The sequence below is a fragment of the Epinephelus lanceolatus genome, chromosome 21, assembly GCF_041903045.1.
Source record: "Epinephelus lanceolatus isolate andai-2023 chromosome 21, ASM4190304v1, whole genome shotgun sequence".
Taxonomy (NCBI): Eukaryota; Metazoa; Chordata; class Actinopteri; order Perciformes; family Serranidae; genus Epinephelus; species Epinephelus lanceolatus.
In genome coordinates this window covers 27,710,767-27,732,386 of record NC_135754.1, presented here as the reverse complement: position 1 = coordinate 27,732,386, position 21,620 = coordinate 27,710,767, and the positions used below count along the sequence as shown (strand labels likewise).

The 21,620-nt window shown below is 42.5% G+C and overlaps 1 protein-coding gene across 1 annotated transcript in view; it reads right to left on the bottom strand.

Moving 5' to 3' along the window:
* The window catches only part of LOC117247261 (glutamate dehydrogenase, mitochondrial), a 39,821-nt gene extending 18,674 nt beyond the window's left edge, over positions 1-21,147 (bottom strand). The window contains exons 1-7 of the mRNA XM_078163279.1: positions 20,527-21,147; positions 15,273-15,353; positions 13,346-13,401; positions 12,479-12,542; positions 9,518-9,612; positions 4,516-4,695; positions 733-870 (exon numbers count right to left, since the gene is read on the bottom strand). Coding sequence (XP_078019405.1) covers positions 733-870; positions 4,516-4,695; positions 9,518-9,612; positions 12,479-12,542; positions 13,346-13,401; positions 15,273-15,353; positions 20,527-20,923 — 1,011 coding nt within the window. The 5' untranslated portion in view covers positions 20,924-21,147. The remainder of the gene's footprint in view (positions 1-732; positions 871-4,515; positions 4,696-9,517; positions 9,613-12,478; positions 12,543-13,345; positions 13,402-15,272; positions 15,354-20,526) is intronic.
* Between the last annotated feature and the right edge of the window lie 473 nt (positions 21,148-21,620).

Below are 21,620 nucleotides of genomic sequence, written 5' to 3'. Positions count from 1 at the left end.
GCATTACTGGTCTGGCATACTTCAATGAATTTGCGATTTATCTCGTCCAAACGATGGATGGACCAATGAACGCCGGGGTCTAGCGATTAGCCAATCAGCGCCTCGCAGATGTCAAGCTGTACGCCGGTGGGTAACTGGTGAGGATAGCAACAATGGCGACCGCTACAGATCCTACAGACCACATTAACGACGCTATCGAGGTATTTTGCCACTACTCGCGTTAATGGAGGACCAAATTAAGGAAGCTGCTAAACTGGATTTAACGGCGATGCAGCTGGGCGTGCATGACAACGGAGACATTTTAAACGGGCAATGCTCGCTTGTTTTCGGCACCCCCGAGGCATGGACACTAATGACGTCAGATTCTGGGTGAGTCATTGATCTCTACTGATTGGTTAGGGAAAAATCAAATTCCCTCCCCCTTGTAAATCGCCTTCAATGGAAGCCATGTCAGACTGAAGGTTCTGGGAGCTTCAGTCTGACACTCAGGCTAGCTAATCGGTGTATATCGGAATGTTTCGGTGGAGTTAAAATGTAGACGAAAAAATTATTTCCAGGAGCATATCAGTGTTCTGACACTGATAATGTTAGGTAAGAATGAATCAGTAAGATTAAAAAGAAAAACGTTAGTATTTTGCGAGGAGAAACAGAGTGGAAAAAAAGAACAGCTTTGAGTAATAAAACAGTAAAAAAGAGACAGGATTGAGGGGGGAAGGGTAGATGTGCAAGTACCAGCTTGTAGTCCTCCAGCTGTTTGGGGTCGATGCCCTCTGGGTTGTAGATGGATCCATCAATCTCTCCGACGCCCACACACTTGGCCCCAAACCTGTGCAGGTACCTCATAGAGTGGAGACCCACATTACCAAAGCCCTGTGAAAGGTCACAGCAGGTTAATCATCTCCACAGTCCAACATCACTATGACAATCAAATTTTGATCATTGAATATTATCTGTAGAAAAGATTATTCTTACACCTTGATTTACTGTTGTCATAAAGTATGATTCAGAACACTTTGGCGCCACCATGTGGGCAGTTTAGGTTATGATACCACTATCTACTAAACCTGAAATCAGACCTCAGACAGGTGCCATGTGTTTAAAATATTCTGTGTGAGTGTGGGTGAGAAATGGAAAAAGGACAAATAGACGAAAACAAGTACAGATGGATAGAAGGGATGCTGTCTGGAGCTAATCATTCTGTTGCCTGGTTACGATCTAAAATGTATGTAAAATGCAAAAAAAAAAAAAAAAATCAAGATACTTCACTGCTGATGCCAAGCTACTGTTAATACATTATTGCTGTTAAGAGGTCCAGTCACTCATTTGCAACCTCACCCACAATGATCTTAAACTACCAGAGATTAAAGTATAGCAATCTCTAACTGTAGCAGTATATACTCTCCAGTATCATCATACCATACACTCCTAGCTCGCATGTAACCGAACTCCTACATGATACGAAGAGCTGACTTCTGAGCTGATTTTTTTAAAACCCTGTTTTGATCTTGATACCACACTAGAAATCTGCTCTCTCCTCTCTCACGGCTAAATCTCTAAGAAAATCTAATCTCAGCTCAACATAATCCTCAACTACACACACACACAGAGGGATTAGCTTTTTGAACATTCACGTCATGATTCAGTGGCTGTAACCACTTTGTCACCTCCTCAATGACGCCCTAATCATTCCTCACTCAAATCCCCCCCTCTGCAGACGTCATCCCTTTTCCACATCTCTAATTGTTTTCTTTGCTGTTGCTGAAAAAAAAAAACCCATCTGCCTCTTTCCAAATCTCGATGAAGCCAAGGAAAGTATTTAAGTATATATTTAAATGTGTGATATGGACACAAGTAAGAGACAGGGCCAGACATATAAGTTTCCACTGTGAAAAGTTGTGGATGGTACCAATGGAACCGTTCTGCACCGTCCCCATTTTTGGTCCCCCCTCTGTTGGGGTACCTAGCACACAGATCTGGTACTAAAAGGTGGAGCTGTGAACACTGCAGACTGTTGATTGGTCAGTAGAGGACGGTCACTCTGCTCAGGGCTGAGTTGTGTCTGGTTTTGAGGCTCATGTAACCACTGTTCATACTGTGGAGAGTTTTATTAGTAAACTGTAACTATAAAATGAAAGGATGTTTTGCTGCCCCGCCCACATTTAAGAGTACTGTTTGCAGTGGAAACACTAGGGTCTAGGTACCATGTCTGAAGGGTTACTGTTGGTTCCAAAGGCACCATACTGAAAGTGTTTGGTGGAAAGGAGGCTTATGTGTCTGGATGCTACACAGACATTCTTGATAAGTGAAACAGGCCTGTCATCAAGAGCATAAGATCACATTGTTGTTATAATACAGTAAGGTTAAGGTAATTATAGAAAGCATTCCAGGAAAGCAGTGGAGGTCTGTGCCCAGGGGTTTCCTACCAATGTGTCAGTGCTGGTGTGAGAGTGTGTGACACGTGAGGAGCTGCTATGTGACACATGGAAGTGAAACCTCTAAGGAGAATACTGATCTATGGCTTTTTCGTCACCACAGATGCACTTCTCTTACAGACATAAATCGGAGGTGTCTTTATAGACAGAGTGGCCTTTGCATGAATTTGAATTTGTCAGCATTTTTTGGGTCTTTCACATCTGCACTCTCGGCCTCTCTGCCTAGCCAGGAAATGATTGTAACTGAGTATAGCAGCACTTTCTACTGTGGAAAATCCACAATTAAAGCTTACACCACAGTCTTCACAACTGGACATTGTCCAGCAGCAATGTATGGCTTGAAACTAAGGAGAAATTAACAATATCAGCAACAAAGATTACATGTTTCCCCGATATTAGCATGTAGCTACATGTAGCTGTGTAGGCTACGTAATGTTAACACTAGCAGTATCGTAACATACAAAGAAATCCACCACGAGCTGTTGTCAGCTTGTCCCAAAAGTAGAAAAAAACTGTGAGGATGTGTATTCAGAATAGTTTGAACCCTGAGGTTTTTGCTAACAGGAATTACTTTTACCTCAATATTTAAAACTTTGCCCACATTTAATATGAACAACTGACTCTGTGACAAAAACTAAAGAAAAGCATAATAGAAATAAAATAAAAAACCTTGAGCTCAATAACCCAACATACCTGACTCACAAAGCTCGACACGCAGCAATTAGAGCAGCTGAGGAGTCTCTACCAAAAGACTATTAATCGGTGCCACTCTCATTTCTTATAAACAAAGAAACAGTTCACTGCTGTCTGTTCGGTATGAGGAGATCAGGGCCGGACTACAACAGATGGCATGGCTCTGATTGAGGCTCTTAAACCCCTCACCATGAATACAAATGAAAACTTAAATCCTGCGAGTATCTATGAGCAAACGTCTGCAGTACATTTAGGGTTTCATCTTCCCTCTGTCTTTGGGGCAGTGTTGGGCAGTAACACCTTACAGTAATACTTTTTCCAGTAACGAGTAGCATAACTAATTACGAATGAAATTTCAGAATACTTTTACAATTACTCCAAAACCAAACAACTCCTTCAACAGACTCATTCTAGTAATTGTCAAGCTGCGCGCACACGTCATAACGCAGCATGCTGGTTGGAAACACTGACCTCAGCAGCTGGAAATATTCCCATTACTTTGATTTTGTCGGAGGAAAGATGACAAGAAGACTGTTGCTGCAGGTAGTCGGACTAAAACTCTTTCCACTGCAAAAAACACATCTCCAAACCTCCGCTCTGAAACACCTCTGCTACTACAACCGATAGCACAACAACGTGAAGCTCCAGGAAATACACCCCACCAAAGATGAACCGTCTGCGGCTGCAGAGGTTGGCTGTAGCACTACACTGACTAAACAACCAAAACTGGATTTTAATGGTGGACAGCTGCAGCTACAAAGTGATGAAGCTTGTGAGTGGATATGTGGTGGATGAAATGTTGCTCCATGAGCGACTCTCCGTCTTTTGGGCAGAACTTTTGGAAATTACAGCTGAACCAACTGTATGATTAAACTTGACAGACGTTAGAATCTGCATCTCGTTTCCATTTTAAGTTAGGCTACTTCTTGAGTTTTAGTCTAGCCTTTATTATCAGCAGCTTTTTATGATATCACGTGATACAGAACATGTAGTTCTGAAGTCTGTGTTAATATCTACGAAGACGCTGCAACGGACACACTTTTGTTCCTTTTCTTCTTGGTTCTTGCAAAAATAAATATTATCTTGGAAATATCGAGATAATATCTTGGCAACTTTCCAGCGGACACATCTCCTGCATTTGTTACTGCTATCGAATCAATAAAAGATAATGTATGTATAACCCTCTGTTTTTTAATTATTGATTTTTACAAATATGCTATGTCCCAAAAGAAGGAAGAAATAAATCATGTGTAGAAATCAAAGATTTTGATGCATAAATAATCATTTTATAGTCTAATTGTAGCCCTCTGAATTGGAATCAAATTGTGCCTAGAGATTCCCACCCTTACGTCTATTATGTGTCCACTACAATCTGACCATGTGTGTGTACCTGGACAATGAAGGTCTTGTCCTGGAAGCCGGGCGTCAGGCCCAGCATGCTCATGTAGGACGCCTCGTTGATGAAGTTCTCGATGCCGTGGAAAACTCCACGACCGGTGGCTGAGATACGTCCGTGGATTCCTCCCTGGCTGATGGGCTTCCCTGTCACACATGCATGGGCGTTGATGTCCTGCACACACACACACACACACACGGATCAGATCAGATCAGGCAACACACCTCACAGACTGGAGAAGATTATATTCACTGTGTTTTGGTAAAGATGCCCACAGGAGATTTCTGAAGCCTCACTACTGGTTTGGCAGTCTAGCAATGCAATAAGAGAGCAAGCAGCAACCACCATAGCTGAGTGTGACTGGCGGAGAAAACAAACACGGGGCAGAACATACTATTCTTAAAGCCTTAAAGGGATAGCTTTGATTTTTTGAAGTGGTTATATGGGGTGTTTATCCATAGTACACAACAGATGTCTGTCGGCACGCTCCCAGTTTGGAGATGCAGGCTGGAGTCTGACATGTAAGCTACGCAATGTACAGCTGATGGCGATGGTCAGCGATGAAACATATTTTAGCCAGCTAAAAGAAATCACTCAGTTTAAGTGAATGCTGTAGAGTATTTTCACTGCTTCCCCTTTCCATCAGGGAGGCCCATTTCAACAAGGAAGCTTTAATGGCTTCAGTTCTCCATTTGTGCTTTTGCCTAAGCCACCAGACTCCATGAACAAAAACAGTCATTTTAGTTCGCTGAACACAGGAGCCGCTGGTCTACCGCTGCTTCGATCACTTAAATAGTTTCATTTCCCACTGTAAGTGAACCGCACCAGGGGTCACTTGCAAGTGAACCAAGACCCCCAGTTTTCAAGCGGACCAGGGTTTGCTCATTTGGTCCGCACCAGAGTTCAAATAAGCGTTCACACCACTCCAAACGAACCGAACTATCCGTGGAAGTGGACCAGGGTTCGTTTAAAGTGGACCAAATAGCGCCAGTGGGAATACGTCCTAAGGCAAGCAAAGTAACTAGTAGAGGCAGAGGTAGACCAGCAACTCCTGCGTTCACCAATATTAATTCACTGTTTTTCTCAACGGTGAATGGCTTTGAAGAAAGCGATGTAACAGCTTCATTTTCCCACTGGAAATCACTGTCTGATATTAAGGTAAAGCAGTAAATTAAATATAATTTTCACTTAAACTGATACTGATCTTTTTTTACTTTTTTAGGTGGCTAATATATGTTTGTTGCTGACCCCTCCACAGCAGTAGGTTTTTTTTAGCTTCCATGTCGGACTAAAGCCCAATTTGGAGTGCCCAGTTTTGTGCCAACTGACATGGACTGTGTGTAAAATATAAATGCCCAATACACCCCCTCTTCAAAAAGAATCTATCCCTTTAACGTTTCCAATGAGCCTTAAAATTGCAACCACAATGCCCATTGGAAGCTGCAAAAAAACAGCACTTACATCAACAGTTACTGCAGGAAAAAAAGAAGATATATATCAATACAAAATCTGCAACTTTTTTCGAGGTAATTCAGTACAGTCGGAGATTTTTGGGAGCCACTGTCTAGTGGCCGTTAGTGGTCTGCATCTTTCCTTTCTGCATCAGCTTAGCTTTCGGCCATGGTGTTAACTGCTTGACATAGACACTGTTAGAGGCTGTGCACTGCCACAGTACAAAGAAGTGCTGCAGCTGACTTAACGCGAGTACTCACTACCCATAATCCCCTGCCCTAAGATACCCAGAGCAGGAATGTGTCACCCACTCCAAAACCCTGAAAGGGGTATCTGGAACAGAGGGCACATGACTAAGTAAGGTGAGAGGAGAGTGGAAAAGGAAATTGAGGATCATGGGAAAAAGAGATGAGACGTAATAACACATGAAATTGTTACTTATTGTTTTTACAAGAATAATTAAGGTGTATCCACCACAATGGATTACAATGTTTGCAGTCATTAACATTTTAATCACAGAGGTATACAGAGAGCTTAGTGTCCATCAATCCTACATGGATCACAGTGGGCCTGTCACTTTTGTTGGATGAAATATTGTTGCAGAAATAGTTGCGATGAATGATATTGTCATATGAGACCAGTTTATGCCATGGATAAAATGATAATATATTAGCATAATAATGCAGGTACACCCATTCAAAGAGCAATGCCCTTTTCATTCTTAAGAAAATTCAGACATTGCAATGTGAGAAAAATATTTAACATATTTTAAAAAGTAATAAACAACTGTGAACATACACATATATATCGAATTATAGTACCTTTATAGGAGTAGTCCAGAATGACTCAGTTTGAGACGTTTGGCTGACAAAACCAAAACCAAGTGATGCTTCTTGCAACTAATAGACAAGCTTAGCGCAGCTCCAGGAACACTGCAATTACCTCCATAATAGACACTTGTGCTGCAGACAGCTTCCAGGGATGGACAGCCTGAGAGCTGGGGGGTTTGATGGTGGATTTACAGAGTAGAGGATGAAGTAGTCGGAGGATAAATCTACAAACAGTGAACGTTTTTGGCTTGTTGCCGGGGGTTTGTGTGTAAACAACTATCAGGACTGTGCGTCCACCACTCCAAAAGTGCAGCTGCAGGCTATCAGTACGCTACACTAACTGGGTTTCCATCCAAATGTATTGCAAATTTAAACGAATGTTGTGAAAATGCGAAAAGAAAATGCAAATTTGTGTATGTTTCCATTCATTATTGTTTTGCGAGTATTGGGAGAAAACAGGTCAAGCAGTAGGTGGTGCTTCTCGTGAAAACTAAAAATAGAAATGCAAAAGAACACCCACAGAAGAAGAGGGCGCTGTGAGATGACGTCATTGAGAGCGTCTCATGTCCACAACTGATGTAAACAATTACCGGCACATCCATGACTACAATGAGATGTAGAGATTCCTTAGGAACCTCTTGGCTATTGCGAGAGTTCTTGTCACACTCATATCAGCATTGTCAGCCTAGCCTACATAATGCCGTGATGTCTGTGTTGGTACACCAGGCAGCACACATGATGCAGGGGTATTCAAGATGTCCAGTCTATTCAGGTAAGTTGTGAAATACACTCACCTGACACTGGAGTAATTACCTCTCTCTAAGTTCACACAGATGTGTGTGTGAAGTAGAAGTAGGAGCCGGTAGCCTACGTCATCATTTATTCGCTAAATCTGTGTCCATTGCCAAAAGTCGCATTTCCTACTATCGACATGCTGACTTTTCCACCCCCTCCAAGCGTAAAAACTTTTTTGTGATATTTCGGTCTTTTTCGAATTTCTGGCGTTTCCATTCAAGTTTTTTTCGCAATTGTTGAAAATGCAAATAAAAACAGGTGGATGGAAACCCGACTACTGTGTCACCTTTGAAGTTTTATTTTATTTTTCTTATGACTCGTGCAAGTAGGTGAGGGTAAGAAATTGAAAAAAAAAAAAAAAGGAGGAATCGCTGCACCCAAGTATTAAAATGGTTGAGAAACCGCTGCTATTTATTCTAACATCATGTCAGTGACGTTCTTATGTAGACAAACATGGATGTAAACACGAGGACAATATTGAGGTCAGTAAAAAGACCGAGGTCATGTCCATGTATCGTACGACAAGTGGATAACGTGATTATCGTGACAGGCCAGATACCTCACACCAGATTCTACTCCAGTCTACTGACACCCGCTTTCTTGGTTGCCTGAATAGTTAAAGGGATAGTGCACCCAAAAATGAAAATTCAGCCATTATCTACTCACCCATTTTTAGAGTCCTCACATCCATTGCAGAGATCCAAGGGGAGAGTGGGTAGCAGCACAACTCCACCTAATGGAGGCTTATGGCGCCCCAGATTCAAACGTCCCAAAAACACATAATTAAAACCACAAAATATCTCCATACTGCTCGTCCGTAGTGATCCAAGTATCCTGAAGCCAGTGTACAGAGAGGCAGTCAGAGCTGCAGGCTACAATGAGGCTAAAACAGAGTTCAGATGACGTTTTTCCAAACAACTTTTTATGTCGGGGCTTCAGGACACTTGGATCACTATGGACGAGCAGTATGGAGATACTTTGTGGTTTCAGTTATGTGTTTTTGGACGTTTGAATCTGAGGCGCCCAGCCTGCATTAGGTGGAGTTGTGCTGCTACCCACTCTCCCCTGGGATCTCCGCAAGGGATGTGAGGACTCTAAAACTTCACCTGAGCCTCCATCGGCATATGGGTGAGTAGATAATGGCTGAATTTTCATTTTTTGGGTGCACTATCCTTTTAACAAGCCTGATCTTAGATTATATGTAATATCATGAGCAAACACAGTAAGAATCTTCGATTTAATGTGCAATCTGTCAATAAAATATCAGAGTCAACACAGGAAAAACCACAAAAATATGGATACGGTTACACAAAAACACCTTGTCACTAATATCACTACACAGTAACTTACAGTATTTACCAAATAACTTTTTGTCCATCGACTAATTCTTAGAGCTCTTATAATGTCTCAGCTCTGGTCCTGTGTAGAATCAGTCAGGTTCTCTTAACACTGCAGCTGGCTTTTCCCAACTCCTGAATCCATCATTACATTTTTCCTTGACTTCAAGACAGTTAAAATCAAGGTGAAGTATTTTAAAAACTACAATTCCTGATGATTCAGATCAAACCTAAAGCATATATGAACACATGGTTAAACTCACAGGAGGGTAAATATTTTCCATCTTTAGTCAAACACGCCCTGTTTGACAGGTTTTGATATGAGAATGATTAACTGATAACATACACACATACACACATACATACACACACACACACACACACACACACAGGCCTCAGTTTGTGAAGCCGTTTTCAAGAGGGGAGGAATGTCTCAGTGGTCGACTGTGAAGGGAGAGGCAGGAAACCACTTCTCGTGCTTTTCATGTGACTCATTCCTCGCTTTTAATATGGCCTATTTTAAAATTCTTACCAATAAGCTGCCAAATCATACAGACTGGTTGTGTATGCCTGAGAACTCACAGTGTGTGCAATGGTGTTGGCGTATGTGTCAGCGATCCAGGACATTTCCCTCTCTCCCGTGCTCATGTCCGGGGCCGGGACATCGATGCCGGGTCCTGGGTGAAGGAAGACAGGCAGTAGAGGGAGAGTTAATCAAGCATGCAATTCACAGTGCAGAAATACACACGAGGACGCACTTCACACACTGGACAGTTAACACTCTCACAAAACATGCTTCGGTCCTCTTGATAACGAGGTCCTAAAAGTTTGAATGAATGCTATATCGCTTGCATATTTGGGCTATAGGAGAAATGTGAGAGCCAGGCTTTGTGTCCTTGTGTCAGTGACAAAACAGACAACAGACATAACAGAAGTGTGCGCACAGAGAGAGAGAGAGAGAGAGAGAGAGAGAGAGAGAAAAGGGTGACCTTCGCAAGAGGGGCAGTCTGACACGGGCAGAACAGGGCTGTTTAAATATTCACTATTGAAGGCGCTTCAATAAAACCTCACCAAAATAAATGCAAGCATCTAACAGACAGCATCATATCTGTCTTTGCCATGTTTGAACTGGATACATTATAAACACTGACATGCATCGAGGCAGGGGTGAAAAACAGGCTGTATAGGGGCTGTTAACCTGCTGAACCACTGCATATGTTTATATGTGGCCCTGCTCTAAAGTTAACACTAGAACTGGAACAGCCCTCCTTCTTGATCGATGTATCGATTCAGTGAGCAATTATCCAATATAATCAGTGCAAAGTGGAAACAGTCCGTACGTTTACATGCCTCTAATCAGTCAAGTCAGACTTCTCGTCTTGTCTGAGTATACATGCAGAAGAGAAAATCGAATTTCTGACTAAGTACATCTGGCTCCGCCTCCATAGGCGGCACTGTGTCCTTTTTAATATAGTAGGTATTGAACTAGTTCCGGTTGACCCGAAGAGGAAGCTAACAACGAATGAAGATGGCATAGATGGATGTTGCTATGGCTCTGTATGTTTCGTACATGCTTTACGATTTCCGCTTCTCGGTTGCCATGGTGTTTGTTTGTTTTTCCGGGAGTTACTGCGCTGCTGAACTGCTGCTACGTCATCTCCTTCTTCTTTCGGGTGAAAACTGCGAAAGAAAAAGTGGCGCATGTGCAGAACGCTGAGTCCGAGTCCAGTCAGACTAAGTGGATACATGCAGCCATAGTTCGATTTTCAATCGAATTATCCAGGTGTGTTAGTCGAGTGTGCTAGTCCAATTTCAGTCCTACTAAGCGGTTTACATGCATTTAGAAGTCCAGTTTCAGTCAGACTAAGCCAATAATTCGATTTTCTCAAGCTGCATGTAAACGTCCGCACTGATCCATATCATAATCTATAGGATACGCCTACATTTTGAAATTCTCCTTGAACAGCGGCAGGTAGATAACAGCAAGTAGCCGAGAAAAAAGACAATGAGGATAACGTTACTTACTCTGGAATAAATCAGCAGTGTGGAAATATTTTAGATTTTGGAGAAAATACAGGTCAACAGAGAAAGCACATGCCGAATGTAAACAGTGTCATTTTGAGATAAAGCAATCAGAAGTTTGCTTTCACAGCTTTGAGCCAGATGACCCTGAAGTTTTAGGAAGAAGATGATCGTTTTGGTTAAGTGAAAAGATTTATTTTAAAGAAGGCTGAGTTATCCCATGTGCTGTTTTAATGTGTGTCAATAGAATCAGTTTAAAGTTAACTTTACTGCACAATTATTTACAATTATCTATGTGTTGTTTATATCCTTTATCGCCAAATGAAAAATAGAAAGGCGTGGCAGCTTCTTCTTTAACACACTGTGTTAACTAGGCACATAATATCATCTCGTGTCCATCACAGGCCCCTGAATTGAATCGAATCGAAATTGTATTGTGGCAGACTTCATGACATCGGCAGATATCGTATCACGATCCAAAGATATTTAGATATTTAGACCCTTGTGGACCAACCAGCCAACCAACAGATGATCATGACAACCAGGAAGCAAATGCGTCTCCTTTCATTTTGCTTCGTATTGCAAATTCTCAGCCCTAATAACTAAATACATATTTCAAGGTTTGTTGCTGAGTTTATTTTCTAATGTAGGTTGAGAATGAAGTCAGACGGGGAAAGACGGGGATATCTTATACTGACGTTGAGTGACGGACCTGTCAGTCTAAGTGTCATTCTCTTCTGCAAATTCTTATTTTATAATTTTGCGCTATGTCTGGTGAAACTCTTGTGGTTTTATTTCTCATATCAATGGTACCTTTGGCAACAGGAACAATCCCTTTTTGTTCTGGTTACATGTTCAACACACAGTTACTTGAGACCAAAATGTAGCTTAGACTGGTTGTTAGTCGTTAGAGACATGGACAGTGCAACAGGTACCAGAGCTCCGCAAAGACATTTTAGAAAATGCTGAGTTAACATTAGTGAAATATTTCTTAAAAAATAAATCAGTATTTGCTAAACTGAAGGCAAATTACTTTCAAAAAGAACCAGCGCTGGCGGTTAGCCACCAAGAGTAGCCACTGGGACTAACCACAGACAGTCTATGGGACTAACTAGCTTACTGCTACTTCTGCTATCTCACATAATCATTTCTACAGTAGCGCCCTCAGGAATGAGTTGGATACTGATTTTAAATTGAACTTTTAGCTCAATCTCCTGCTTCTCTTGCACCATTGTTAACCGTCTCCCTTTTCAGTTGACACAGGCGCACCCTGAGCGACCCCAACCTAAATAAACAGCTCTAGAAGACAAGAAATGTTTACTCCTCTGGGTGGACAAGTTCACCTCTCACCACCACATTTCTAACTGAGTCAAGTAACGACAAGAACACTGTCACACGCCAAATGCCAGGCAGTGCGACAAATGAGTACTTCCAAGTTACAAGTAACTTTTGAAATGTCTAAGTTACGTCTTATTACAGTTATTCATTTATAACTGTTTAAAGTCGCACACAAAAACTCACCAATAAAACCCTTTTTGGCCAGCTCAATAGTGAATCTCCTGGTAATCTTCTCCAGCTCATTATCCTGCAACAGACAGACACAATGAAGAGTTTAAAAAGATATGTTGTTGCTTGGTTACAGTATAATGAGTCATTCAAGGAAGGGAAGGTATTAAACAAAGACAGGCTACAAAAAAGAAAGAAAGACACGGTGTATTTCTAATAGCAATCCAAACAGTGTCTTGTCCATATAAAGGAACAGTTTCCATTAGAGGGATGCTTTTGGCGTTTTGACAAAACTGTGAGGTTTTCGTATAGAGGTGTGCTTCCAGTTAACTCTGAGGCAACAGCCGGTGACCTTCATGCCTGTTCTTTCACAGTATCCATCAACAGACAGACTAAAATCCATATCCATAATCCAATAAAATGCAAGGCAGGTCAGGAAGGCACCGTTAGTTAACTGAAGAAAATGTAATGCACACATCTGGTCATGTGCTTACACTGCAGTACCTGCAGCCTTTAAACTAAAATTCAAATCTACAGAAAGACACAAATACACATTTAATTATCTGCTTCAACGGCTGAATGTCTCTCTTTTCCCATCTCTATCGTTCTCTTTAATCATTCTGTCTTCTCGTTAATCAAAAAGTACAAAATGAAAGGATAAGACCCGGCAGCTCGGCCTTTTGCATTCCAGTGTGATTGAATCATCATCTGTGTTTGTTCGGATGTGGGAAAGAGAAGGAGAAACACAGGAAAACTGATATCGCTCCAATGACTACAAGCTTATCCTGGGCTTTGTTGCCTTCCTATGCGTATTACAGCACAGTTAAGCATGTCCATGTATCTCTGCGAGTGGGGGAGAAGGATTGACATTAGAAGTCTTACAGAGTAATTCTTGGTGTTGATCTTGACTCCAGCTTTGGCTCCACCAAATGGCACATCTGGAGGAGAATCACGCAGCTTAAAAAACATTGACACTCATGACATTAACATGCACATGTAGATTCACATTTCTTAATGTGTAAGCAGTAGAGAAAGAAGCTAAACAAAAGCTGGATAGCTATTTTCTGGCACTCGCAAATGTAGTCGAAAGCAGTGCAATGACAGCTTTCAAGGTGGATAAATGACAAGAACTTGGTGAGACAGACAGTATTGCCTCAAGTGCCTAAAACTGCAGTTCCTTGAATGGCCACTTGAGGCTGGCTCCAAGAGAGAGTCAATCCCTATAGAACCCCATGTTACAATGCCCTACTTTACAGCATAAATAAACATGTTTACAGCCTGGTACAAAAAATTATGTTGGTCTCTATAGCTAATTTTAACGTTTGTGACAACTATATAAAGGGTCAGTTTTTCTTATGACTCACTCATTTACATTTAATTAAGGCTAAAAGTAACACTACAGTCTGTAAGTCAGCTCCACCCTCTCTTCCAAATATAGTCACTCCTGGCTCCAATAAACCAAGATGGCTGAAATGTCATGTTTAAGGCCCTGATCAAACAGAGAGTGTTTTTGTAATCGTTTTAATGAGAATTAAGCGTTTTGCTCACTTTTTTTGTGTTGCGATGCGCCTCGCATTTCTGCACTCTATGCGCCTGCCATTTTTAACGGAGCTCTCTGAACTCCTGGAGTTGAAAAAACTTCAACTCAGAGTGGAAAAATGCCTGACATCATCTTTTTTTCCGTCATCTTTTTTCCCTATTGGCCAATCGGATGATGAACTGGTGGTAGTGGTTGCTGGATACCCAGAGCTATATGGCCTGCCGATAGACAGCAGGTTGTCAAACTGCCCCTGGGTCATCCTTAAATATGCCTGCAAACAGCCATCATGGAGGAGAAGCTCCTGGACCAACTGGTGGTATTCCCCATGATCCACCCTCTTTTTTATGGTCTCATGTACCCACACAGATCTCTGTTTCCCTGTGCCCAACAAACTATTTACTGACAGCCTCTCACCCTCAACTAGAGCTACAGCAAGTACCCTCTGCCCCAACATGTCAGGGACTAGATACTGATTACTGTGGGGGGAAAAACGGTAGATTGATTAAATGGGAAGGTTAGTGTCAGAAGGTGATGGTATGGTTGCCTGGCAACAATAAAAAGGCGCAGCAAGGTTTTTTCTTTTGTTTTTTTTACTAGTGGCATTCAATTTTTAAAAAAACGAAGTGCGGTGCGCCTTGCGTTTTGCAACCTTCAAAACGCTTTCTGTGTGATCAGGGCCTGAGGCTTCAAAACAGGATTCCACCGACCAAAGGGTGATGTCACAGTAGCTACGTCCATTACTTCATACAAGCAGTTTGAAAACTTAGGAGACTTTTGAAACAATGACACAGACACCCTGGTTCACTTCCCAACTAGGTGCTGTGAACACAGCTAGTTCAAAATCTCTTTTGTGATTTCATCCTTCTTGTGTACGTAACGTTACTCCTTTCCCATTGCTATGGCTTCCTTTGGCGATAGATAATGCTCCTGGAATCGCTCTAACAACCCCCAATCTGTTTTCTGCCACCTTGACCGCCATGCTTGTGTTACTTTCAGTGACAGTTCCACCTTGTCATCAGTTAAGCTAAGAAATCTCCAGTCTTACGTTTTGCTATCTCTGTAGTATTTTTCTGCAACTAAGCAACCAGTTGCATGGTCATGTGATGTTTTCAGGTGTGTTAATATGGACAGAGATGAATTCTGAAATGGTGCTAAAATGCTTATGTGTACCAAGAACATTTTAAACATAATGGTGGGGATGTGGCCTTAATATGATGTGGAGATCAAGGAAAACGCACAAGGGGTTTTGTGGAAGACTTTAATACTTACCAACAACGGCGCACTTATAGGTCATCAGAGAGGCCAGGGCTTTGACCTCATCCACAGACACATCTGTACTGTAACGGATACCTGAAGGAAACACACACACATACAGGGAGCAGTTCACAACATGGTCAACATACACAGAAAAACTGGAAACAAGCAAAATGGACCAAAAGTTGTTTAAACTGTTTTTTGCTACAACGTCTATCAAAATTAATGTGTACTAAAATTTAATTTAGTGCTAGTTTATAAGTTCAAGGGCCTTGTATATTGATTAGGTGTTCAGACTGCAACATGGGGAAATCATTAGCCTATGCTGACACCATCTCCACTACATGTGCAGCTCAACAACAGAAAAAGGGAAATGATTACCCGAGACAGAACACCGGAATCAGACTGGACTGGACCAGTTATCACAGTAGGTGCTTCTCAAAGTCAAGGAAGGACCCTTAAACGGTTGCATTTCAAGAATGCTACGTCATCGAATCACACCTAAGGAGTGTTCCGATGTCTAGGATCCTTCGAAGGACCAAGTCTTGTGTTGAAAGAATTTTCAAGGATGCCTTTGTGTACCCACAATGCTCTTGAAGCACCCACAATCCTATACCTATGATGCAATGGTCCTGTCCCCTGATTTGGGAACAAAGAAAATATGCTTTTAAACTTTCAGTTACTTTACCACAGCAGACCAACCAAATCGGTTTCTGACTGTTGAGGTAAGAAATGGGCAATCAAGTTTAATCTTCACACATATAGGATCTACTGGGCTTAACTGAAAAAATTGTTCTGACTTTTATAAGTGTATTTATGTATCCGCTATTACATCTGGAACCTGCTGTCTACAACGGGCTTGAGACGCGCCCTCGTTGGAGGACTTGGCTCAGATTCCGGAGTTACTCTCTTATCTCTTATCTTGAAGTCTCCTTAAGGAATGATGGTTGATTTGGCCATGCGACCTCATGCCTTTGCTGACGTCGATCCCTCGAACCCTGGACCTTCCGCAGAACAAATTTTTCAGTTAAGCCCAGTAGATCTTATATGAGTGAAGATTAAACAACTTGATTGCCCATTTCATACCTCAACAATCAGAAACCGATTAGGTTGGTCTGCTGTGGTAAAAAAAACTGAAAGTTTAAAAGCATATTTTCCTTGTTCCCAAATCAGGGGACAGGACCATTGCATCATGGGTATAGGATTGTGGGTGCTTCAAGAGCATTGTGGGTACACAAAGGCATCCTTGAAAATTCTTTCAACAAAAGACTTGGTCCTTAGAAAAATTGAAGGATCCAAGACATCGGAACACTCCTTAGGTGTGACTTGATCCCATTTGTACTTGTTGAATTTGTTGTCACACCATAAATGCCAGTTCAGATCCCATTTAGCAATGAGCTAGATACCTTGTGAGGTCGGCTAACTGAAGCCATCATTGTATAGATTTAGTTTGTTAGCTGGCTAGTTGTTACCACCTTCAAAAATAACATTCATGTTTGAAATGGAAATATCAAGTGGCATTTTCATCTGTTAAGTTGGCCATATCGCATCCATTTCTTCCACTGTTTTTGAAATCGTAACGTTGAATCTGAAGGCGGGACACTTTCAGTGATGCACACCCACACATTTCCTAGATTGTTTCATTATGATGTGTGTCCACCAAAGCGTTCTCTCCTGCGGCCAGCATATTTATTAAATTATTTTGAAATAGGGGCCACATATTTACATTATGCTAAAAACGCCAGCTGCATGTTTGACGCTTAATTCTGGTGGCAAAGTTTAAATATGTTTAACTCCCAGCTTGGTATTTTCAGAAGAGCACCCACGGAGAAAAGAAAAAAAACTTTGGCTGACACAGCCTTATGTGTTTTCCAGTTGCTGGGGAAGAGTCTTGCCCAGTCCCTGTAAGAACCCAAATGGGAAGAATCCATCCTCCCATGGAAGCACGAAGCATTTGAGAGGCACCAAGTATGTTCTCCACAACCACATGAGCAGGTCAGAGATCACTGATTGTGCCTGGGAGTCACGGTAGCAGCGGGTGGAAAACACGAGAACCAATCCCAGCCCTTCTTTCTGACCCCCACCCCCCGAGATATAGTCATTCCTTCCTGTTGACTGGGGTTTACTACAGTCGCTACGGTAACATGTATGAGTCAGCCTGTGTGCAGCATTACATGAAAAGCATTAACTCAGACTGCCGAAGTACCACTACTCCATCTTATTGGCATGGGGTGTGTGTATGTGTGTGTGTGTGAGAGAGAGATTGTCTTGCAGTACCAAATATAGCTCATCCAGAGTTAGCTTACACAGAGAGACCCAAGGGCAAACAGCACAAAGAGGAGACAACCGACTGCTTTTAGGGGCAAAGGCGCTCTGTGTGTCATATTAAAAGTGTTCAGGTGGAAGCAAAATCACAGGAAGTGAAAGCCCGCCCACTATGATGTCATCTTCAAGTGCCACTTTTGTGCCCGTCAGAGGAAAATGTCAAACCTCCTACAACAAAGTTTCATGTTTACGAGTGCTGCAGTGGTTCACTCCTTTCATCTTTACTTCCGTTCATCAGAAGATCAGCTGAGTTCCCTCAGGCCGACACAAGACAATCTGGAGCTCACTAATCAAATCAAAAGGGAAAAAAAAGCCTGGCTACCCGCCCATCCCCTGTCCAACCATTGATTTATCCACCCAACCAAGAGCTCCCTACAGCAACCAGATCAAAAACATATCTGTAAACACATTCCTCTCAAAGCGAGGACACATTTTTTAGAAACAAACTAAGCCCACGCTGAAATGTAGAGTTCCTGCAGCAGTCAGTACGGTTTAATTTCAACAGTAACACCCGCAGGCCCGACATGGCCGAGTCTTCTGCTTCAAAGCCTCTAGGGTCTAAAGCAAGCTTTTGGTGTGTTTGGTTTAAGTTACTGGTTCAAGCAGTGCATTTGTGCCTTGTGATATTTTTCCTTCCTTCCTTTATTGTGTCTTCTTATTAATCAATTTATTTTGTCTTGAAGGCACACATAATCGTTTACACTTAAGAGAGTGTGGCATTTTAATTAGGCACACATTTGCTCATGCTATTAGAAGCTGAACTGATAGTGACATTTTATTTCTTTTTCTCCGTAGGTGCAAAAAGCTGTACTTATGGTTTCCATTTTACAAAAGTGACATGAAATATCCCACACATTTGTTCCGCTTCTGCACAGAAAGGAGAAGGATGTTTACAATTTAGCAGACTAAACAAAACTCAAGTGACTTGTACTATTTAAAACTAAGACAACTTTCCACAGACTGTCTTCAAAGGGTGCGCAAACAACCATGCACACACACCACATGATATTCCCGAGTTAAGACGCTCATGCAGTAGTCAGAGAGCAGTGTGGTCAAAGCCCAGCAGCTGTCGCTCTGTGTGGCTCCGAGAAAGGGGGTGCACGAGCAACACATGCACACACAAAAACAGCCTTTGCACTTTGCAGTTTGATCTGACCACGGTCAAGGGTCTATGCATTATATCAATGATTAAACCCACTGAAAAATAACTGCTCTTGCTCCTGTCCTGCCCCTATTATCATGGAGTCTGACAAAAAGGACCAATCAGACTTGTTTAATGGGCCACTACAATAAATAAAGTGGCAATTTAACTCACTTGTTCTGTGCAGTTAAATAGAAAAATGAATGAAAAGATAACACTTGTTGTGATTGCTGTGATTTTTGACTATTGGTTAACTGCACCTTGGATCTAGATCAGGCAGCATGGGGAAGATATTTAGTAATACGGCACAGGACTGTATTGATTTTACACATATGGCCTCTCTAAATGATCTCTCCATTACTGTAAAGTGGTTTGAGTGAGATATCTGTGATAGATGTTTTGCCTGCCTGCCATAAATGAGGCACTGAAATCATTTCAGTGCCCACACGTCTTCAGCAGACACATGCCTCCCCAGAATAGGTCTGCATTTCCGACTTCAAGCAGGTACAATGGAGGGGTGTCACAGTGTTAATACAAAGCTAGTGTCCGTACCACACCATTCAAACATGCCCTTTGCCTGGATCGCATGTCTCTTTCAGCTGAGAATGACGGCTCTCCATAACACCCTCCCCCACCTGTCACACCACTGACAAATAGGAGTGTGTGGAAACACTACCACCCCCTCCCCGGCTCTTACACCTCCTGGTTTCCTATGCATCATATGCACATGGATGAAGTTTGTCTTTCTGGCAGAAATATTTTCATTTGAACCAAAACCACATTTTTTCCTAACCTTCACCAAGAAACTCCTTTCTGACAGAAAACCCTGAGGGCAAATGTCTCCCAAGAGAACAACATATCCCTCTTTTCACCATTACCCAGAGTGCACTGCAGCAGTAGCCCATAATGCCTCTGTTTGGAACCTTGAACTCTGAACTAAAGAGCATATGTCACTGTCATATCATATACCATATATATACCATATATGGTATATGGTATATATATGTGCAACATTAGGTGGCTCTCTTAGCCACCTAATGTTGCACATAAAGCTTTTTTCAACAGGGAATTTCAGTGTGTCCCAACTGCAGGAGGGCCACCCTGTGTATATTTGCTCTTTACTTTGTCCATGTGTATGAACCACCTGACAGTGCTGGAGCAAAGGTCTTTATCATCAACCATGTGTTTCTTGCAGCACATGTGGAGATGGCCAAAGATTGACATGCTCAGTGACACACCTGATGCCTTCAATGCAGCCTTCTCCATCACATCACACATCTGTCACACCAATCAAAATAACAGTACGCCGCTCCAGTGATGACAAGAAACAATCTAATGCTCCCAGCCAGCTTTGAACCAGATTAAACCACTGGACATTGGGAAACCAGCATGTGGTGCATGGAAAACAAGAGTAACAAAGTGTGGGGACTGCTTCATTTTGACGGCTAGCTTGCTGCTAGCCTGCAAGCTAACAAAGTACAGTAGCATTATACCTTGAGGTGGGCAGGAAGGTCACTGTAAACTGCACAAAAAGTCTCACACGAGCTGTGCGCAGTTGTTGAATACAGGAAATAAACCGAAGGCATAACGCTGAGCTGCCATTACCGACCAAAACACGGATGTGGTTAAGTGCATGGTTGGCTACAGTGAGGCTGTGTGTAACTTAACGGTTAACAGTAACGTTAGCAGCTGTTGACAGCAGCTGCCTGATGTGTTGTGCTTATAACTAGCTAACTGATGCTAAGTAGCTGGCTAAGCTAGCTGCCATAGGGGCCACTCAGGGCGGTTTGGCTCAATTCTTACCCCCTTTGCAGGGTGTCCGGTGCTGGCTGTGCTGGGCGCGGTACCCCTCCACCACCTCCCACTCTCCGTTATCCCTCCTGATGGGGAAAGACACGCTCAGGACGTGATTACATGGCTTGATGATGCGCAGGATGCCCCGCACACGGTTCCTCTTCTGCTCGGGGGTCTCCCTGGTCCTCAGATCCTCCACCAGCTTGTCCTCCACGATGCTGACGCCGCGGTCGAAGAAGCCCTCGACCATCTTGAAGAAGTTGGGGTCGTCGGGCTGGTCCGCCGCGTCGGCATAGCGACGGACCCTCATCAGGGACGAGGTAGCCGGGAGAGCGGAGTCAACGCACCCCGAGGCCAGGGCACTACCCGCAGAGCGGCTCAGCAGCTCCCCGAAATACCGATACATGACTGAAACTAGCTAACCGTGTGGACGAACAAACAGAAAGGCAACTAAACAACAAGGACAATGGGGGGTGACGACAGGAGAGGGGGTAGAATGAGCGACACAGCAGCTCCTCACCGTGTCCCGTCCTCTGGCCGAGTGGGGAATGGCATTCTGTGTCCGTTTGCTTTAAAAGGCAGCACGAGCCAAGGAGGGCAGCGGGGACCAACAGGGGCACGCGCACGCGCGAAGCAACTGACAGCGCGCGTTCCCGAGTTTGCGCCAATGAGAGACAGTGAAAAGAAAATAACAATAATAATAATAACAATAATAATAATAATGAATAAGTCAAATGATATAAACCAACCCTTTCACCATGAATTAGGCATACGTCATTAAAAAGGGAGCAGATGGTAAGGGATTAGAAGTTGTGGCGAGCCTTACAAATTTTGTGAATTTTGTGAAGAAAAAGTTTGTGAAGAGAAGTGGGGAAAGTACTGGCCCAAATAATATTACAATATGATAAATATGTATATATGAGACTATAATAGAGTGTCAACAGACAGGAACGATTTACTAAAGAGGATATCCTTCTAATAATTCCATAGGATTTCATAATTTTCTAGCACACCAGTTCAATATGGTTTTTCCATGTAAGGCCTTCATCAACAGTAACTCCTAAAAATTTAGCGTATGAGACATGTTTAATTTCTATGTCATT